Source organism: Phyllobates terribilis, unplaced genomic scaffold (assembly GCF_046119375.1).
Source record: "Phyllobates terribilis strain yellow unplaced genomic scaffold, ASM4611937v1 Scaffold_99__1_contigs__length_5935540, whole genome shotgun sequence".
In the NCBI taxonomy this organism is placed as follows: Eukaryota; Metazoa; Chordata; class Amphibia; order Anura; family Dendrobatidae; genus Phyllobates; species Phyllobates terribilis.
Window position 1 is genome coordinate 4,425,273 of NW_027362859.1, and position 17,861 is coordinate 4,443,133.

The following is a 17,861-nucleotide window of genomic DNA, read 5'->3' on the forward strand; positions in this document are numbered from 1 at the left end:
TACAGTGACATGATTGCGTCTATGAAAGGAGGGGGGAAGGCGAACCTATGTAGAACACACGCCATATAGCGCCAACTGATGCGATTGAATGCCTTTTCTGCATCCGTGGAAAGTAATATAAGCGGCTGACGATTGTGCCTAGCACAAGAAATCGCCTGTAAAACTTTAGTAGTATTATCCCTTCCCTCTCTTCCACGAACGAAACCAGCCTGATCAGGATGAACTAGGTCGGCCAACGCTAGATGTATTCTATTAGCTAAAATTTTAGGAATATTCTACATTTTGTAGATTTATTTCATCGTCTTGTGCTTGAGAAGTCTAAGCAGGACAATAGTGTAGAAGTAGTGTCAAATGGTGATACTGATTCTGACTGTAATGTGGAAATTGAGCAAGAAGACACATGTCTGTAACTGAAGGTGACCTTGGGTCTGACGAAGAGATGGACATACAAATACCTGACATGGGAGGAGACATGATTGACATACGAGAAATTGACATATTAGGTGATTTGGGAGGAGACATGAGTGACGTAGGAGGAGCAGACATAAAAGGGCCACTAAAAATAGCAGAAAACTTAGGAGCGACCGAGGCCCAGCTCCAAATTAAACTGAAAAATTTGCTAAAATTATACAAAATCATGCCAAAATATGATGTTAAAATCCATGCCTGTAGAAATTCAGAGATTTGAGAGCTTTTCTGATAAGTTTGATATATCCAATGAGGAGAGGAATCAATTTTTTAAAATGTGGATTCCTGTGACATTTTCCCGACGTTTAAATTTAATGCCTTGTGAAAATGACTCTCCTAATGAATGGAAAAATTATTTGGACAGATTAAAATATTTGATTTATTGTGCCACAAAGTATTTCCTCAACGTAGATGATCTACAAAAATTAAGGATTGGTAGGAAAGAATGTACATATACATTCATGTCCATATTTGAACGGTTGTACAAAGCTCTCATCAAAAATGGAAAATTACAACAAATGATAACAACTTTTGTACAAAAATTCAAATTCTTAAATCCAGTATCTCGAGGTTTTGTGTCACAAAAGGTTTCTTCATTTGAATGTGCGCAGTTGCTTGATTTTGTTAGAAAGCACGAAAATCGTGAAAAGAAAATAAATCAAGCTAAATTTATAAAACCAGAAAAGGTAAAATCTTCTCAAAAGCCAATATCAAACTCTCCTAGACTGAGTCATCCCCATAATGAAATCTATGAAATACGCAGAAGATTTCATATATGTTATAAGCCATATCAGATGATGCAAAAGTCAATTTCTTCACAGTTTCAAAGCTCTGGCCGTCTTCCCCTAAAAATAAAAATGGCTGAAATTGACAGACAGGGACAGGTGGGACCGGCTCAGAATGACATAATAGAATATAAGCTAAAGACTCTCTTTAAGGGTGAAAAAATGTCTTTTCTAAACAGAGCTTTTCTAGACATTTTTGACAGAGAAAGAAGATTTGGTTTAGGGAATGGTTAAGGAAAAAACTAATTATATGTTGTATCAAAGTATATATATATATCATTAGTTATTTATTATTTTATACAGTAAAATTGTATCGTTACATAGTATCTGATAGTTCATATATATATATATATATATATATATACATACACACACACTTGTATACAGTAGACATTGTGTATAATTGTATTTATAGATATATTTATAGTAATAATCAAAAATTAATAAATTAGAACCTCATATATAAATTAAAGTAGCAATATTTTGAATTACATTAGAACCAACCAATATATGTATAAGATATTTAAATAATTCTGTTTCTTTATGAATTTGATATTTAATTTTATTTCTTATGTTTCCTTAGAGTTTTCATTCCAAAGCAGGATTTGATCAAACTCTAAATGGATTTTTCTTTATTCACACAGGAAGTTGGAAAAAATTGCATGATTTTATGTGTATAACATTTTAAAATAACAATATAACTAGTTGAACTATATTATGTGTACCACTTATTAATTAATATTTTCTGTGCATGAAGTGTTTGCTTTACAGCATGACGTGTAACAGCTGTGGCCTTTGAACTTTGAGCAAATAGTATAGAATCCCATTCATTCTATTTTCAGCTGATGTAACTTAAAACCTGGTAGCCAGTAAAAAAGGAATCTAAGACATTTCTATTTTTGCAAGTCAAGAGTATTTTTTTTCCAAGTGTCTTAAATTTCAGTGAATTACTCTCATATTATATTATATGTACTGTAGCATCGGCGTCTCTGCCCCGTTCTAGGCAGAGACGCCGTCCCTCTCACCTCCCCGCTCCTGGCACGACGTCCTCCAGCGCCGCTCTCCCCGCTGCTTCCGGCGCGCGCTCCTTCCCCGGCAGTGTGCTTAGGGAGCGCGCGCGCGCTCCCCCTCTCTTAAAGGGACCGCGCGCGCCGTCCTAAGGAGTCCCCGGCCAATTGCCGGAGGACCTCCCATATAAAAGGCACCTCCTCCAAAATGGAGGTGCCCGAGCAATGTTGTTTGCACTGTGTCTCACCTGTGCTTCAGCCCTCAGGTCCCGTTGCCAGTTACCTGCCAGATTCCTGCCAGCTTGCTGTCTTTGTCCTGCCTGATATCCAGTCACCTGCCTGCCAGCCTGAGGTCCGACGGTCTGCCTTCCAACTCCAGTCAGTCTGTCTAAGGACCAGCTTGCCCGCTCACCCGGGAGCGCACGTCTGCTACCTGCCTGCTAGCCTGAGGTCCGACGGTCTGCCTTCCAACTCCTGTCAGTCTGTCTATGGACCAGCTTGCCCGCTCACCTGGGAGCGCACATCAGTTACCTGCCTGCTTGCCTACCTGGAGGCTCCGCCGTCACGTGCTGTGACCATCTGCCTTTCCAGAGACTCCTGCCCGCTCACCTGGGAGCGCCCACCTGTTACCTGCCTGCTAGCCTACCTGGAGGCTTCGCCGTCACGTGTTGTGACCACCTACCATTCCAGAGACTCTCGCTTGCTCACCTGGGAGCACACATCTACCACCTGCCTGCTAGCCTACCCGGAGGCTCTGCCATCACAGGTCGTACCTACCCTTTACCCAGAGACTGCCCCGGTCGCTTGCCGTAACTCCCTGCCCGTTCTTCCAGAGACTGCCCCGATCACTTGCCGTGACCCCCTGCCCGTTCATCTAGAGACTGCCCGGTCACTTGCCGTGACCTCCAGCCCGTTCTCTCAGAGACTGTCCCGGTCACCTGCTGTGACTGCCTGCCCGTCATCCCTGGTTGCCACCCGCTCCCTTACAAGGTCCGCCCCCTTGTATAGTAGCTCAGAGGTTCCTCCTCCCAGACCCGTTACATGTACTTGGGAATATTCAAAGAAATATTAAGACATTAAATTTAATAGTTTACTATGCGCATTGATAAATTATACAAAAATTTGGGGTATAAATATATCTATAACGTCATATGTGGAATATTTGACAGATGAGTAAATGAGCAGCTGCTAAGTATGATTTTTGTGACAGGCCTCACCTCGTGTGCAAGGAAAAAAAAACGTTTCTTTATGTGAAGGTACAAATATATATTTAATTCTGAAAAATTATAATACATAATTAATTATTATCTACATAATATATTTCTATATTTCTTTAGAAATTATTATTTCTTGATTTAGTTAATAGTGGATAAGGGTAACCACACATCAATATGGTTTACAAAGCAAATTTACATTTAGAATAATTTTCCACATGATAATTTTATAATATTCAAGGTTGTTTTTTTAATGGTTACCTAAATAGGTACACACCACTTCAGACAAATCTATGCTACACATTGATATGAAATTTATGCAAAATATTTATAGAAGAATAATTATTTTTAATTTGGTTCTGATACATAAATTATTTTATAAAATAATAATTTTTGGTATTAAGGGGAAAATGTGTTTTTTGATCCTGATTACATAATCACTTTTGGTCAATACTTTTTTTTTCCACACATTTTAATGAAGAAGAAATATTAATAAGGTACAATGGTAAAATTAAGAAGGGTATTACATGCAAAGTTGCATAATTGAATCATTTTTGGTAATACAAGGTTATGACAAATATGAAATCATCCAGATAATGGAAATAAGGGTATTTTTCATGGAGAATATAATTACTCTGCATTTGTCATTAACATATAAAGGCCTTATTTTTATTATTATTATTAATTTTATTTTTCATTTTTAAACTTTATTCTTACTTATTTTTTTTTTTTTCCATTTTTCATTTTTAATTCTCATTTTTTTGATTTTATTATTTCAGTTCAATATCTCAATTGAGAAAACACATTAATATTTAATAAAGTAATGTCTAGTACAAGAATATTGCCTCATTAAATTTAATGAGGGGGTTCGAATATAAGAAGAAAAAATGTTTACATTTTCTGAGTAAACACAACAAGTCATTCATTCATATATTTATTCATTTTGGTTCAGGAGTATACATTCTTTGGTATTATTGGTTTAATAAAGATAAAAACATTTGTTTCAAAACACACTGACATCTATGGGTTGGAAAAGGTAATTACACCCATGACACAAAAATATTCCATCACATGAAGAACTTGATTAATAATGAATTATTATCTATTATTGGTTATTATTCCAAACATAATTTATTTGATATTTTGATAATAATTAGATGGATATTATTGATTGCTATGGTACGCTGTGATATTATAGGTTAGGAAAATTGCCAGATTTGGTATCAGATTAGGGAATAAAGACTTCAATGAAGACATCGCAATTATGAATTCTATCTTAATAAAGACTTTTAATATTTATAAATCAAAGAGACTCTCAAAAGTTATAAGAAGAAACAACCGATATCCGGAAGTCTCAGAAGGTAACAGGTGTGAATGCTGAGTGTTATAATAGACTGTGTCAGATACAATTCACACCACTGATCACCAGGACGGCAGAGGACGATGATCCTATATGTACTGGGTTGTGTTCAAGTTTCATCACGTTCCAGTGGTTTCCTATCACCTGCAACGCTTCAATGAAAGCTGGTGAACAGGTAATTGTCAGAAAGCTGCCAGCCTGACATATATCCTGTACATTAAGGACTGAGTACTGGTTATGGTGCTATATAAAGCAGGGAAGTGTCAAGTTAACCCTTGCTTTGCTGACCAAAGACGTCACATCTGTTCCAAAAGTGACACGAGACCAGTGTGGATGACACGGAGGATTCCAGAATTATCCAAAGACGATCCAACGTAAGTCCAGGTGACACTACACGAATATCAATTGACACACATGATCTTTCTAATAAAGAGAACAGTTTATGGATTGAACAATAATGAATACAATTATGAACTGTACAATAGCTACACGCTATATTTTATTTCAAAGGAGTTTTCATCTAAAGACTGTGTTTGAAAAGAACCAAGAAGAAGACGAGACGACGACCCGATGACATCAGATGATCACAGTGATTGCTTCAATTTAGATATAGGGAAGTATAATTATACATGTTAAATGAATATTAGTCACGGCTTACCATAACATGAATTCACATCATTATCTAACAATAATCCGATAGTGATATTATTATTATTATGGACATTAAATGATATTGCCAAGGAAGAAGAAGAAAAAAATGATCCTGTTATCCTAATGATGAACCTATCTTTTTTGAGGATTTCAAGTGTCTTTCATCCTCAAAAGGGGGAATTGTTAAATATTAATTACAGATATTCATTTTATTCTTAACTATTGTTAAATATTAATTATGGATATTCATTTTATTCTTAATTCTGAGTTCTATACAAGATTGCATCAGCCTCATGCTAAGGGTGTCTAGATGACATGCGCTATTTGTGTGTGTATTTTTAGTTCACTACCATATACAAAATAACAGGTGCTATAAAAGCCCATGCTAGAGAAAGGGAGGTGGCTTGCCATTCCACAGGACACAAGACAAGGATCCGTGTGTAAACCAGCAACTAATGTAGGCCCAGGAAACACGTTCTTTACCCGGACACATGTGCAGGATCCAAGGGAAAGATGGGTGAATCTCAACAATTAAGCTAATTATGGACAATCACTCTGTAACTATCTAATTATTGGATGTACCTGCTGCAATCTGATTATTTTTAATGGACAATCCAAGAATAAATCAATACTTTTTTTATAAGAAAATCTTGATATTGATACTTTGCGAAGTCCTCGATAGAGAAAAATAATACAGAAAGAAGTATTATTTAACACCGCCACATCCACATCCTCGTTCCTTAACGTCACCCTTTCCCATATTGAATGCTTTATGAAAAAAAAATCCCTGGCTTTATTTTTCACAAGTACCCTCACAGATGTGTTATGTATAAAGTCCCTGTATGTAACAATGTGTGGGTAATTTTTTTTAGCTTTATTAGACACGGCAACAGCAGACTCAGGAAAATAGCGATGTTTGCGCATCTCAGCAGGCTTTGCGCTAGTTGCACAACTACTAGATAAATATACGCTATTTATTTAACCAATAGCACAGTAATTTTTTTGTTATTTTTTTTTATGATACACGCAAACAGCAGACTCAGGAAAATTACTGGTAAATTGTTTCGTTTGCATAGCTCAGCAGGCTTTGCGCCAGTCGAAAAACTGCTAGATAAATATACGCTATTTCAGCAATAGGCCAGGAATATTAATAAGCTGAAAAAATTGTTTAGTACATGCTGGTATATTATGGTACTGGATATGAAACCCTGCCTCTCTCCCTACTCCCATAATCTGTTCCTACATTATACACAATGCACAACCTACAAAAAAGAGTGGAGTGACAGAGCCCAAAAAAGAGTCAGGTCAACATCATAATGATTCCAGATAAAAAAATCAGTTTTATTGTGTATCAAAGATATAAAAAGGAGGTCCCACAGACACTCCTAAATAGAGCACAACCAATAAAATAGTAGGTCATAAGTGAAAACTACACAAAGGACAGAGAGACAACCATGTGAGTCCACAAATATGGGTACATGAAAAGAAGTGACAATATTATCAATCCAAGTATCAATAAATCAAGTTACCAAGTAATTGGACAACGTAACTTACAAGCACAGTATACAATCATGCTTATGTGTTATCCTGGCATCATAACAGTAAAGGTGCCCATAAGACATGTGTAACCTTCTATGATGTCCAGAAATATACTAACCTTGCCTGGGAAGAGAAATTGACACTGACATAAAGATGAGTCATAACATACCCATAGTGCTGTATGGACCGGTGTCTCGTTGGGGTCCCGACGCGCGTTTCGCGTGAGGCTCTTCGGGGGGCGTTGTCCACAACGTTGTGCCAGGATAACACATATGCATGATTGTATACCGTGCTTGTAAGTTACGTTAAACAACCAAAATATCCAGATCAATATATACTAAACGTCTGGACAAAGAAGAGATATCAGCTGCATATAAAAGGTAGGTGGTGACAGATAAGGTAATTATTTATCTACCCATACCTTATCCACAACTCAACTAACACTCTTAGAGAAGGGCCCTACCTATTCTCCTTCTCATCACCTAGACCAGTTCACGACGGTGAAAGATACAAATCTAATTGCAAGGAAACTCATTTACAAAAAATTACTTTACAAAACAGCGTTACATGACCTATTTCCTACCAGAGAAGAAAGGGAAGCATTGGAAACCCTGGAATCTCTGGAGGCAGAAAGTAATTCAGAGGTTAGTGACTTTCTCCGTAATCTATGTAAGAAATCTAAGAAATTTCCAGCCCTCAGCCTATGTCATGCCATTGAGGTATTCACTAAGTTGGACACTTTGGACATTGAGAATCTTTCCCAATGTATGCCTTGGAAATCTAACATAAGTAAAATGGAAAAAATGGCGCTAAAATATTTACAAAAATTGAAAGATGTTATTTTTAAAACTGCGGACAAGGGGGGAAACCTCGTCTGGCCAGTCAGCCTTTACAAAAAGCAGGCATATAAACTTCTGAATACCCCCCATTGTTATAAAAAACTTTCTCATAATCCCCTATCCTCTTTCCAGGATGAATTGGTGTCTATCCTCGAAGGGGCATTCAAACAGAGTGTGATACCAAAAGAGCTGTTGGATATGGTGCGCAAACTACAGCCCCGTTTGGCCACCTTTTACTTAATTCCAAAACATCACAAAAATCTGATTGATCCGCCAGGTAGGCCAATTGTTGCCGGTATCGGCAGTTTGTGTGAAATTATATCTAGTGTAATTGATCACTACTTGAAGCCCTTGGTCTCTGGCCTGCCCTCCTGCAAGATAACACGGCCACCCTACAAAGATTGGATCACCTGTGCTCGGTGACCATATAGTCATGGTCACTGCAGACGTAGAGACACTTTATACGTCCATCAAACATGAAGATGGTATTAGAGTGGTATCTGAGGTCAAGTGGTCTCAAGCTGTCCCTGGCCGAGCTGCTCGTGGTCCTCCTGGAATTTGTCCTTCGACATGTGTTTATTTTCAAAAAGAACATCTACTTACAACAACAGGGCTCCGATATGGGGGCCTTCTGTGCCCCCTCCTATGCCAACCTTTTTTGGGGGGCGTGGGAGCGGGATATATTCCAGGGGGATACCACTGTTGAGATGGACTTGGTCCAGGGAAGGATGAGATACATTGATGATATATGGTTTGTCTAGGAGGCTACGGCCAGAGATTTGGAGAGGCTTATGACCAAGCTGAATGATAACAATTTGAATACTTATAAATATATAAATTCGGAAGAAGTCTGGACTTCTTGGATTTAAAAATCGTGGGTATCTGAGAATGGTATTATAACTACTGACATATTTAGGAAACCAACTGCGACAAACTCATTGTTACAGGCAGAATTGGCACACCCACCCTCCACCATAAGAGGAATTCCAATAAGTCAGTTCCTTAGGGCCAAGAGGATATGCTCTAATGAGAAAACATTTGAGGAACAAGCGATAGAACTGGCTAATCGGTTTGAAGAGGGGATATAGCCGCAGGTTAATCAGACGGGGTTACAGGATAGCAGCATGAACCCCAAGAGATCAATTAATTTATGGCAATAAAAAAAACATCAACATATCGGAGGAGGTACGATTTATTTTCGTATATAACAATCAGTGGCCTGAAGTGAGATCAATTTTACAGAAGCACTGGCAAGTTCTATTAACAGATCCTATTCTCTGTCAAATCCTCCCCCCAGCACCCTCAATGGTGGCAAAGCGAAGTCCAAACTTAAAAGATCTGTTGGTTCACAGTCACTATGATCTGGAGAGATGTAGAGATAAACAGGATAACAGGAAAGAGATTAATGCGGGCTTCGTAAGGCGTGTGGTTATTTGAAGAAGGCAAAGAAGTTTGATAATTTTGGTGGCTCGAAAACATTTAAAATAAGGGCACATTTAAATTGTACCTCGAAGGGCGTAATTTATTATGCCCAATGTTCTTGTAAAAAGATATATGTCGGACTTACTACTAAAGAATTAAAAATTTGAGTAAGAGAGCATGTTAGGGACATTATCAAAGTCAAAATGGTGGAAGACCCTAACACTCTCAAAACTTTACCACGCCATTTTTTACATCACCATCAATGCAGCCCAAGAGAATTCCGCATCATAGATATTGATCAAGTCATCATGGGAGCAAGAGGAGGGGACCTGGGGAGGATTTTATCACAATTGGAGAGTAAGTGGATCTATCGACGGGGTACCCTAGCACCGGCAGGACTTAATGAAAGCTTTGGGTTCAGTTCCTTCCTATAATAGAGGCTAATGAGTAGATGGGGGTTTCTTTTAATATCTTATGGTTTTATTGTATATGTATTGGTGCTTGTTTTTAATTGTTTTTATTCATCCTTAGGAAAGCTTTTGCCTGGGTTGATGGGTCGTGCGGGATGTCCGTTTCCAGTTGCTGGGGGACCAGCTCAACTGTACGAGCAAGGCAGTTGCGCGTCTATCCTCGCGGATGACCCTATACCTGTGAGATAGAAGACTACAGTGACAATATAGTCGTCTATGTGAATTATTGTATCACTATGTTAGATGTGGGTTTTAAATGTATAGGGGTTATTTTATACTAATATATACACTGGGTACGGAAAGTATTCAGACCCCTTTAAATTTTTCACTCTGTTTCATTGCAGCCATTTAGTAAATTCTAAAAAATTCATTTTTTTCTCATTAAAGTACACTCTGCCCCCCATCTTGACTGGAAAAAAACAGAAATATAGACATTTTTGCAAATTTATTAAAAAAGAAAAACTGAAATATCACAGTCTGCAGTTTACCTGTATTCATTGGCCTGTTTTACATCATGACATACCTATCTATTACCTGTATGACCATCATAGTCACTGAAGCACTGCCACCTTAAACTTTGGCATTTTAGGCTGTATTTTTTCATTAGGATAGTCTCTTCAGTATTGATTTAAATAAATCTATGTTACCATCATGTGTATGATTCATGTCACTTAGTAATAAGTACATTGTATGTATACGTATATGGCTTTATATTAATTAATTTGTTGTTTACTAGTGAAGTTCACATTTTTGGCCTTTTTTGGGGGGTTAATTTTTCCTCCCAGCTCATGTATGTGTCACTCCCTTATAGAGGTTGTTGCCCTTTCTTGTTAATTGGTTTTATCAATTTGATTAAATAAAATCTATACCTTTTATATGCAGCTGGTATCTCTTCATTGTCCAGACGTTTAGTATATATTGATCTGGATATTTTGGTTGTTTATTCATGTTGAAGTGTCCAGGAATGGATTAACATAGGACATTTAATGTAATTAATTGTAAGTTACGTTGTCCATTTACTTGGTAACTGGAATAATTGATACTTGGATTGATAATATTGTCACTTCTTTTCGTGTACCTATATTTGTGGACTCACATGGTTGTCTCTGTCCTTTTTGTAGTTTTCACCCATGACATACTATTCTATTGGTTGTGCTCTATTTAGGAGTGTCCGTGGGCCCTTCTTTTATATGTTTGATACACAATCAAACTGATTTTTTATCTGGACTCATTATGATGGTGACCTGACTCTTTTTGGGGCTCTGTCACTCCACTCTTTTTGTAGGTTGTACTTTATTGGGAGTGCCCACATATGAACTATGGTTTATCTATACCGCCATGTTCTTTGGTTTATATGCTTCTGACTATACACAATGCAACCTAGCAGAGATCTGCAGCATGTACTTGCAATGCTAACACCCTGCCTCCGTTTTCCTCTCCTCGTATTAAATCTCACCCTGAGCTATCTCAACCTAACAGAGAACTAATCTTCACTCTAAATAGCTCTTAAAGGAGCTTTTTGGACTCAGAAACACTCCCTATACGCTGCTTCCACTCTCCCTATGCTCACACTACGTTGATTCCGCATGTGACATGCGCAAGATTGCGCCGGCAGGGCTTAAATATCCCCCTACGATACTGTAAGGCCAGCCAATCACAGTAATGCCACAACAAAGATGGCAACGGCATTACTGTGATTGGCAAGCAAGCCCAGCATGTTCATTGGCTACACATAAAGCGCCAAACATACTGGGCGGGTCACTCGAATATACCGAGGTGAATAGCTAATTACTCGCCGAATAGCCTGAATTGTGTACTATTCGTGCGAGTAACAAATAGTGCCGAATGTATTCGCTCATCACTAGTAAAAAGGCATAAATCCATGTGACACATTCATTCCTGCTCCAAGTGTGTCAAAGGTTGTCATAACTATTTGTCTCTGAGATTTGAAGTTACCTTTCAATACAAGTAATTTCATGTCCATGATGCTGTGATCAGGGATACAAAAATGTTTGGTCACAAGTAGATCTAATCTTTTTTTCTTTTATTGTGTGGCGATGAGAATTCATCCTTGTTCTAAGTTTTTGCCTTGTCTCCCCTACATACAGACCCCCAGTTGGACATTTGGTACATATAATTAAGTACACTACATTAGATGTGATGCAGCTGAAAGTACCTGGGATCTTGTGGTCCTGATGTGAGTTTGGAATCTTTATCTTGTCTGTGGTCATTATAAATGGACGGGTTTTACATATACAGTTGGTGAGGATGATTTTTGTAAGTTTCACCACAAAGGTGAAACTATCCTCCCGGTCAGTTTGCTTTCCCTCCCAGTACCTTTTCATTCTAACAATGTTAGGTTTCTGGGAGATTATACTTGTTCCTTTTATTTTTGGTTCTCCTTAGCTTGCCTACTTTGCCCTATATGAATGTATTTTAGTTTCTCACTCAGGGTTTTCATATTTTATTTCATACTTTCCTTTCCCCTGGTTGACAGTGTGCTGTGGCCTCCCCTCTGATTCCTCCGGAGGTACGAGAAACTCCTCAATGGCCTAATAGAGAGTTAGGTCCGTGGCGTTTTTAGTTGTGCAGCTAGGGCCTTTCTAGTCTGTACAGAGACTAGTTGGGTTTAGCTGCGGCATTCTCCTCTGTGTGGGTTCTCCAGTGGCTATCAAGATGCGCTTTCTGGTTAAAACATTTCCCACATTTTGAACATGAAAAATGCTTCTCCCCTGGGTGAGTTCTCTGATGTTTGATAAGATTTGATTTCTTTGCAAAATATTTCCCACATTCTGAACATGAAAATGGCTTCTCCCCTGTGTGAATTCTCTGATGTTTGATAAGATTCGACTTCTTTGCAAAATATTTCCCACATTCTGAACAAGAAAATGGCTTCTCCCCTGTGTGAGTTCTCTGATGTTCGATAAGAGTTGATTGCAATGTAAAAAAGTTCCCACATTCTGAACATGAAAAAGGCTTCTCCCCTGTGTGAATTCTCTGATGTCTAATAAGATTTGATTCCTGTACAAAACATTTCCCACATTCTGAACACGAAAATGGCTTCTCCCCTGTGTGAATTCTCTGATGTTTAATAAGATTTGATTTCTTTATAAAACATTTCCCACATTCTGAACATGAAAATGGCTTCAGCCCTGTGTGAATTCTCTGATGTGTAATAAGCTTTGATTTCTCTTTAAAGCAGTTCCCACATTCGGAACATGAAAATGGCTTCTCCCCTAAGTGAGTTCTCTGATGGCTGATAAGATTTGATCGATTTGCAAAACATTTCCCGCATTCTGAACATGAAAATGGCTTCTCCCCTGTGTGAATTTTCTGATGTGCAATAAGATTTGATTTCTTTATAAAACATTTCCCACATTCTGAACATGAAAATGGCTTCTCCCCTGTGTGGGTTCTCTGATGTGCAATAAGACTTGATTTCACTGTAAAGCAGTTTCCACATTCTGAACATGAAAATGGCTTCTCCCCTGTGTGGGTTCTCTGATGTGCAATAAGACTTGATTTCACTGTAAAGCAGTTTCCACATTCTGAACATGAAAATGGCTTCTCCCCTGTGTGAGTTCTCTGATGTTTGATAAGATTTGATTTCTTTGTAAAACATTTCCCACATTCTGAACAGGAAAATGGCTTCTCCCCTGTGTGAGTTCTCTGGTGCCTAACAAAATCTGATTTCTGATTAAAACATCTCCCACACTTGGAGCAAGAAAATCTATTCTCTGCTGTGTGAATTTTTTCATGTTTAAGAAAAGACTTTTTGAGGAGAAAACTATTTCCATATTCTGAACGTGAAAATGGCTTCTTTGCTTTAGGAGCAATTTGTTTTTTAATGCTTATTTTGTGACTTTGATTTTCCTTAGTAGTTGGTAATAAATCAGAAGACAGGACCTGTTTCAAATGATCAGATGACAGATCTTTGCTGTGAAGGGATGATGGGATATCTGGAGAAATGGCATTCACTTCAATTGTATCCTGTGGGATCTCAAGATCAACTGATTTAAAAATTGAAGATGTCAGCTGTCCCTCTGATCTCCTGGTACAGACATCTGCCAATAATAAAACCAATTATTATTTTTTAATAAAAAATCCTTGTAATTATGTATTTTTGAACATTTCTACTTAAACTGTCCGTAAAAATGGCAAGTTATGCAAAAAAATTGAATTATTCACCAAGACAATGACAGTTCACAGTCTAATAGAAAACCTCATAGCATGAAGCAGTAGACCGTGGTGTTCAATTGTTTGTTCATTCTGCCTCCCAAATATGGAATAAAAAGCCACCAAACAATGTTATGTAGGCAAAAATAATACCAAGAAAAACTTCTATTAATCTCACAAAAAAACAAAGTCCCCACTCAGGCCCATCATCTGAAAAACAGAGGTTTCCATATTATTAGTGGCTCAAAGGCTTTTGAAAAGCAACATGGCTTCCATAAACGAATCCAGCAATATCTTATCTCTCAAAGTCAGATCTCCCCCTTGCTTCTGAGCCTTGCAGTGTGCCCAAACCACATTTACCATCCATGTATTCGGCATTACTATAGTGAGAAGAACCCACTTAATTTATGGTGTGTCTCCTGGAGCACAATCTGGGCACTATGTGTTGGGTAATAAAATAGCATATTTGCAATTTTCAATCTACAACATCCACTGTGTGTTAATTTCAGGAAAGTGCCTGTGGAGTCAAAATAGTCACTTCTCCTATAGATTAATTCACTGAGAGTTATAATTTCCAAAATGTAGTCACTTTATGGGGATTTCTCCTGCTCTGGTTTTCTGCCATTGTGTCATATAAGGGCTTCTGCAAATGGTGGGTCCCATCTCCTCTGGGATCTCCTACTGTGACATCTGCTTCTGTCACCAGGAGCCACCTTTTTCCCTTCCCCCATGAGAGCACCATACGAGAGAGAGTAGGATCTGCCCCTATTACCGGACAGGAAGCCCTGAGCACAAAATAAAAAGGCAACTCCCACTTCCTCCTTCAATGTGTTTCCTGTCCTCAAGGATGTAGAAGCCTGGAGCTCACGGCTGGAGCAGCCATAAATCATGGAACACCAGTGAATCATGGAACACCATGCTGAGTTCTATAGCTACCTCTAGTGAGTGGCAATGAGCAGGGGCCCAGTTGGGCGCTGAAATGATAACATCAGTCTGGAAGAAACTAAATTTAATGATTCCGTACCTACCTACGTTTGTTTGGCCTAGGCCTCATGGCTTGTGTATAAAGCCTCACAGCTAGGCCTCATGGCTTGTGTATTGAGCCTCATGGCTAGGCCTCGTGACTTGTGCATTGAGCCTCACGGCTAGGACTCATGGCTTGCGTATTGAGCCTCACGGATAGGCCTCATGGCTTGCGTATGGAGCATCATGGCTTGCATATTGAGCCTCATGGCTAGGCCTCATGGCTTGCATATTGAGCATCACAGTTAGACCTCATGGCTTGCGTATTGAGCCTCACGGCTAGGCCTCATGGCTTGCGTATTGAGCTCATGGCTTGCGTATGGAGTCTCACGGCTATGCCTCATGGCTTGCATATTGAACCCCACGGCTAGGCCTCATGGCTTGCGTAATGAGTCTCATGGCTAGTCCTCATGGCTTGCGTATTGTGCCTCATGGCTTGCGTATTAAGCCTCATAGCTTGCGCATGGAGCCTCACGGCTTGCGTATTGAGCCTCACAGCTAAGCCTCATGGCTTGCATATTGAGCCTCACGGTTAGGCCTCATGGCTTGCATATTGAGCCTCATGGCTAGGCCTCATGGGTTGCGTATTGAGCCTCATGGCCAGGCCTCATGGCTTGCGTATTGAGCCTCACGGCTAGGCCTCATGCCAGTTCAGGTGTAGGTTTATGACTCACGTTGGCCTGTCTGAAGGTTTTTTTCAGACCGCTTCATAGTTGCGGAAAAACCTGCCACGTTAGGTCTAGGATTTTCCTCAGCTGTCTGCCTTACGGGGGGTTGCCTGGTTAGCCAGACAACTTGGGGCTTGTAGATCTGTTTCACTAAGGTCTCAAAACTTCACTACCCTTTACTAGCAATATTACCGATATTGGTAAGGAAGGTCTCTGGACGATGCCCTCGGTCTGGGGTGATTCTATTAAATACAGTCCAAAGGATAGCTGCTGAGTAACAGGTCCAGTCAATCCCTCATACTTGGATAGAATATTGAACTAGTCTGCATTTAACATCTATGTCCCAGTGGTCTTCTTGGTGAATGGGGGCGCTAAAAGAATAATACCAATTTAAGTCCAGTTGATCTTCACAATCTGGGATCATTAGTAATGTAACATAGATTGAATAAAGACCTAGGTCCATCAAGTTCAACCTTTCAACCCCCAATTGTACTCTGACACTAACTTACTGGAACTAGGCCTCACAAATGTATTATTACCGTTTTTATTATAACTTCACTATTACAATTATAATGAACCAGTTTATAATTTTTAATTAGTTTTATTTTTTTGTATTTCTAATAATGGTTTTACTAAAATCCCTATACCTAAAAACTGTTGATCTAGAAGAAGGCAAAACCCAGGACACATTCAGCAATTTGCATCAAGGGGGGAAAAAAAAATTCCCTCTTGACCCCAAGAAAAGGCGATCAGTCCTAGAACCCTGGATCAAATGTACTACTATAGGTGTAATATTTTATCTAATTTAACTGTAACCCACAATGTTATGTGTATCGAGGAAATCATCCAGCCTTTTCTTTTTTGAAAGCTGTTAGTGTCTGCCCTTACTACCTCTTGTGGTTGGCATTCCATAGTCTGACAGTAAAGGACCCTTTCATATTTTAGGTGCTGGAATCGCCTTTCTTCCACCCGTAATGAGTGCCCCTGGTCCTTAGTATGGTCTTTGGAGGGAATAAGTCATGTGCTAGTCCTTAGTACTGACCACACATATATTTATAGATGTAAATGAGATCCCCCTCTGAGGAGTCATTTTTCTAAGCTAAACAAGCTCAACTTTTTCAACCTCTCATCATATGAGAGGCCTCCATCTCTTTAGATGAACTGGCTGATAAACATCTGCAGCTCAGTTCCCCCCACCCCCTCCTAGTTGAAGGTGCAAGAGGAACATGGCTACGCTAAGCTTAAAAGAAACCACTTCGAATGACCTTTTGGACCTCAAGTGATTAAACTCTCTATACCCCATATCCCCCTGATAGGAAATGGTAGGAGGAGCTGCGAGTTGTACTCACCGGTGGGGGGCTGAAAATCCAACATTTGCTCCAATCTACCCTTCTGGCTTACAGTGATAAGAAACTTGATCGTGCCAAGAGGGCAGCACTATACTGGTCTGACCTCTTAAGGGAGGTATGAGTTGGTTGATAGACCACCAATTGCCCCAATCTACCCTCCTGGTATGGAATGGTAAGATAAACTTGATTGTGCCAAGTAAGGCAGCACTATACCGGTCGGCCTTCCTAAGGGAAGTGCAAGCTGGACTCACTGCTAACTATGGTTGATAGTCCAAAAATTGCCTCAATCTACCCTCCTGATTCGGAATGACAAGATAAACTTGATTGTACTGAGTCGGGCAGCACTACCGGCCTGCCCTACTAAGGAAGGTACGAGTTGGACTCGCTGGTATGGGACTGACGAACCAGTAAATATCCCAGTCCATTTTCCTAATGGAGTTGCCCGACAGACATGATTATACCAGATCTGGTAAAATTATTTCAAGACCAGTGTATCCTCCCAGTTAGAAGTGCAGATGGACAAATTGGAAATTAAGTCAATGGAACCATATTACACTATGTATTCTTGCGATTAAAGTCATAAACTGGTAGACTCAACTAAGTGGCGAGTTGGTTAAATATCCAGTCAGTGCGCTCTTGGAGTGATAAGATGGCAGCGCTGCAATAAACCTATAAAAGGAGGAATCAGTGGATGAGTTAAAATGTCCCCGTACCCGTGAGACTCCTGTGGTGAAGGAGAAGCATCTTTGCTAGTTAAGACGAATGCCTTCACACTGAGGTAAGACTGTTCTGATTATTACTCAAGCACAGGATGATATGTACTTAAGGTACATGTTTAACGGGATGGGATGTTAATACCTTAGCTTAAGACCATCTGAGATTTGACCAAT

The 17,861-nt window shown here is 39.3% G+C and overlaps 1 protein-coding gene across 1 annotated transcript in view; it reads right to left on the reverse strand.

Annotated features, from left to right (window-relative positions):
• Positions 1–5,245: 5,245 nt before the first annotated feature.
• Positions 5,246–17,861, reverse strand: part of LOC141198710 (uncharacterized) — a 43,269-nt gene continuing 30,653 nt past the window's right edge. The window contains exon 7 of the mRNA XM_073663127.1: positions 5,246–13,819. Within this exon, the coding sequence (XP_073519228.1) occupies positions 12,375–13,819 (1,445 nt within the window). The 3' untranslated portion in view covers positions 5,246–12,374. The remainder of the gene's footprint in view (positions 13,820–17,861) is intronic.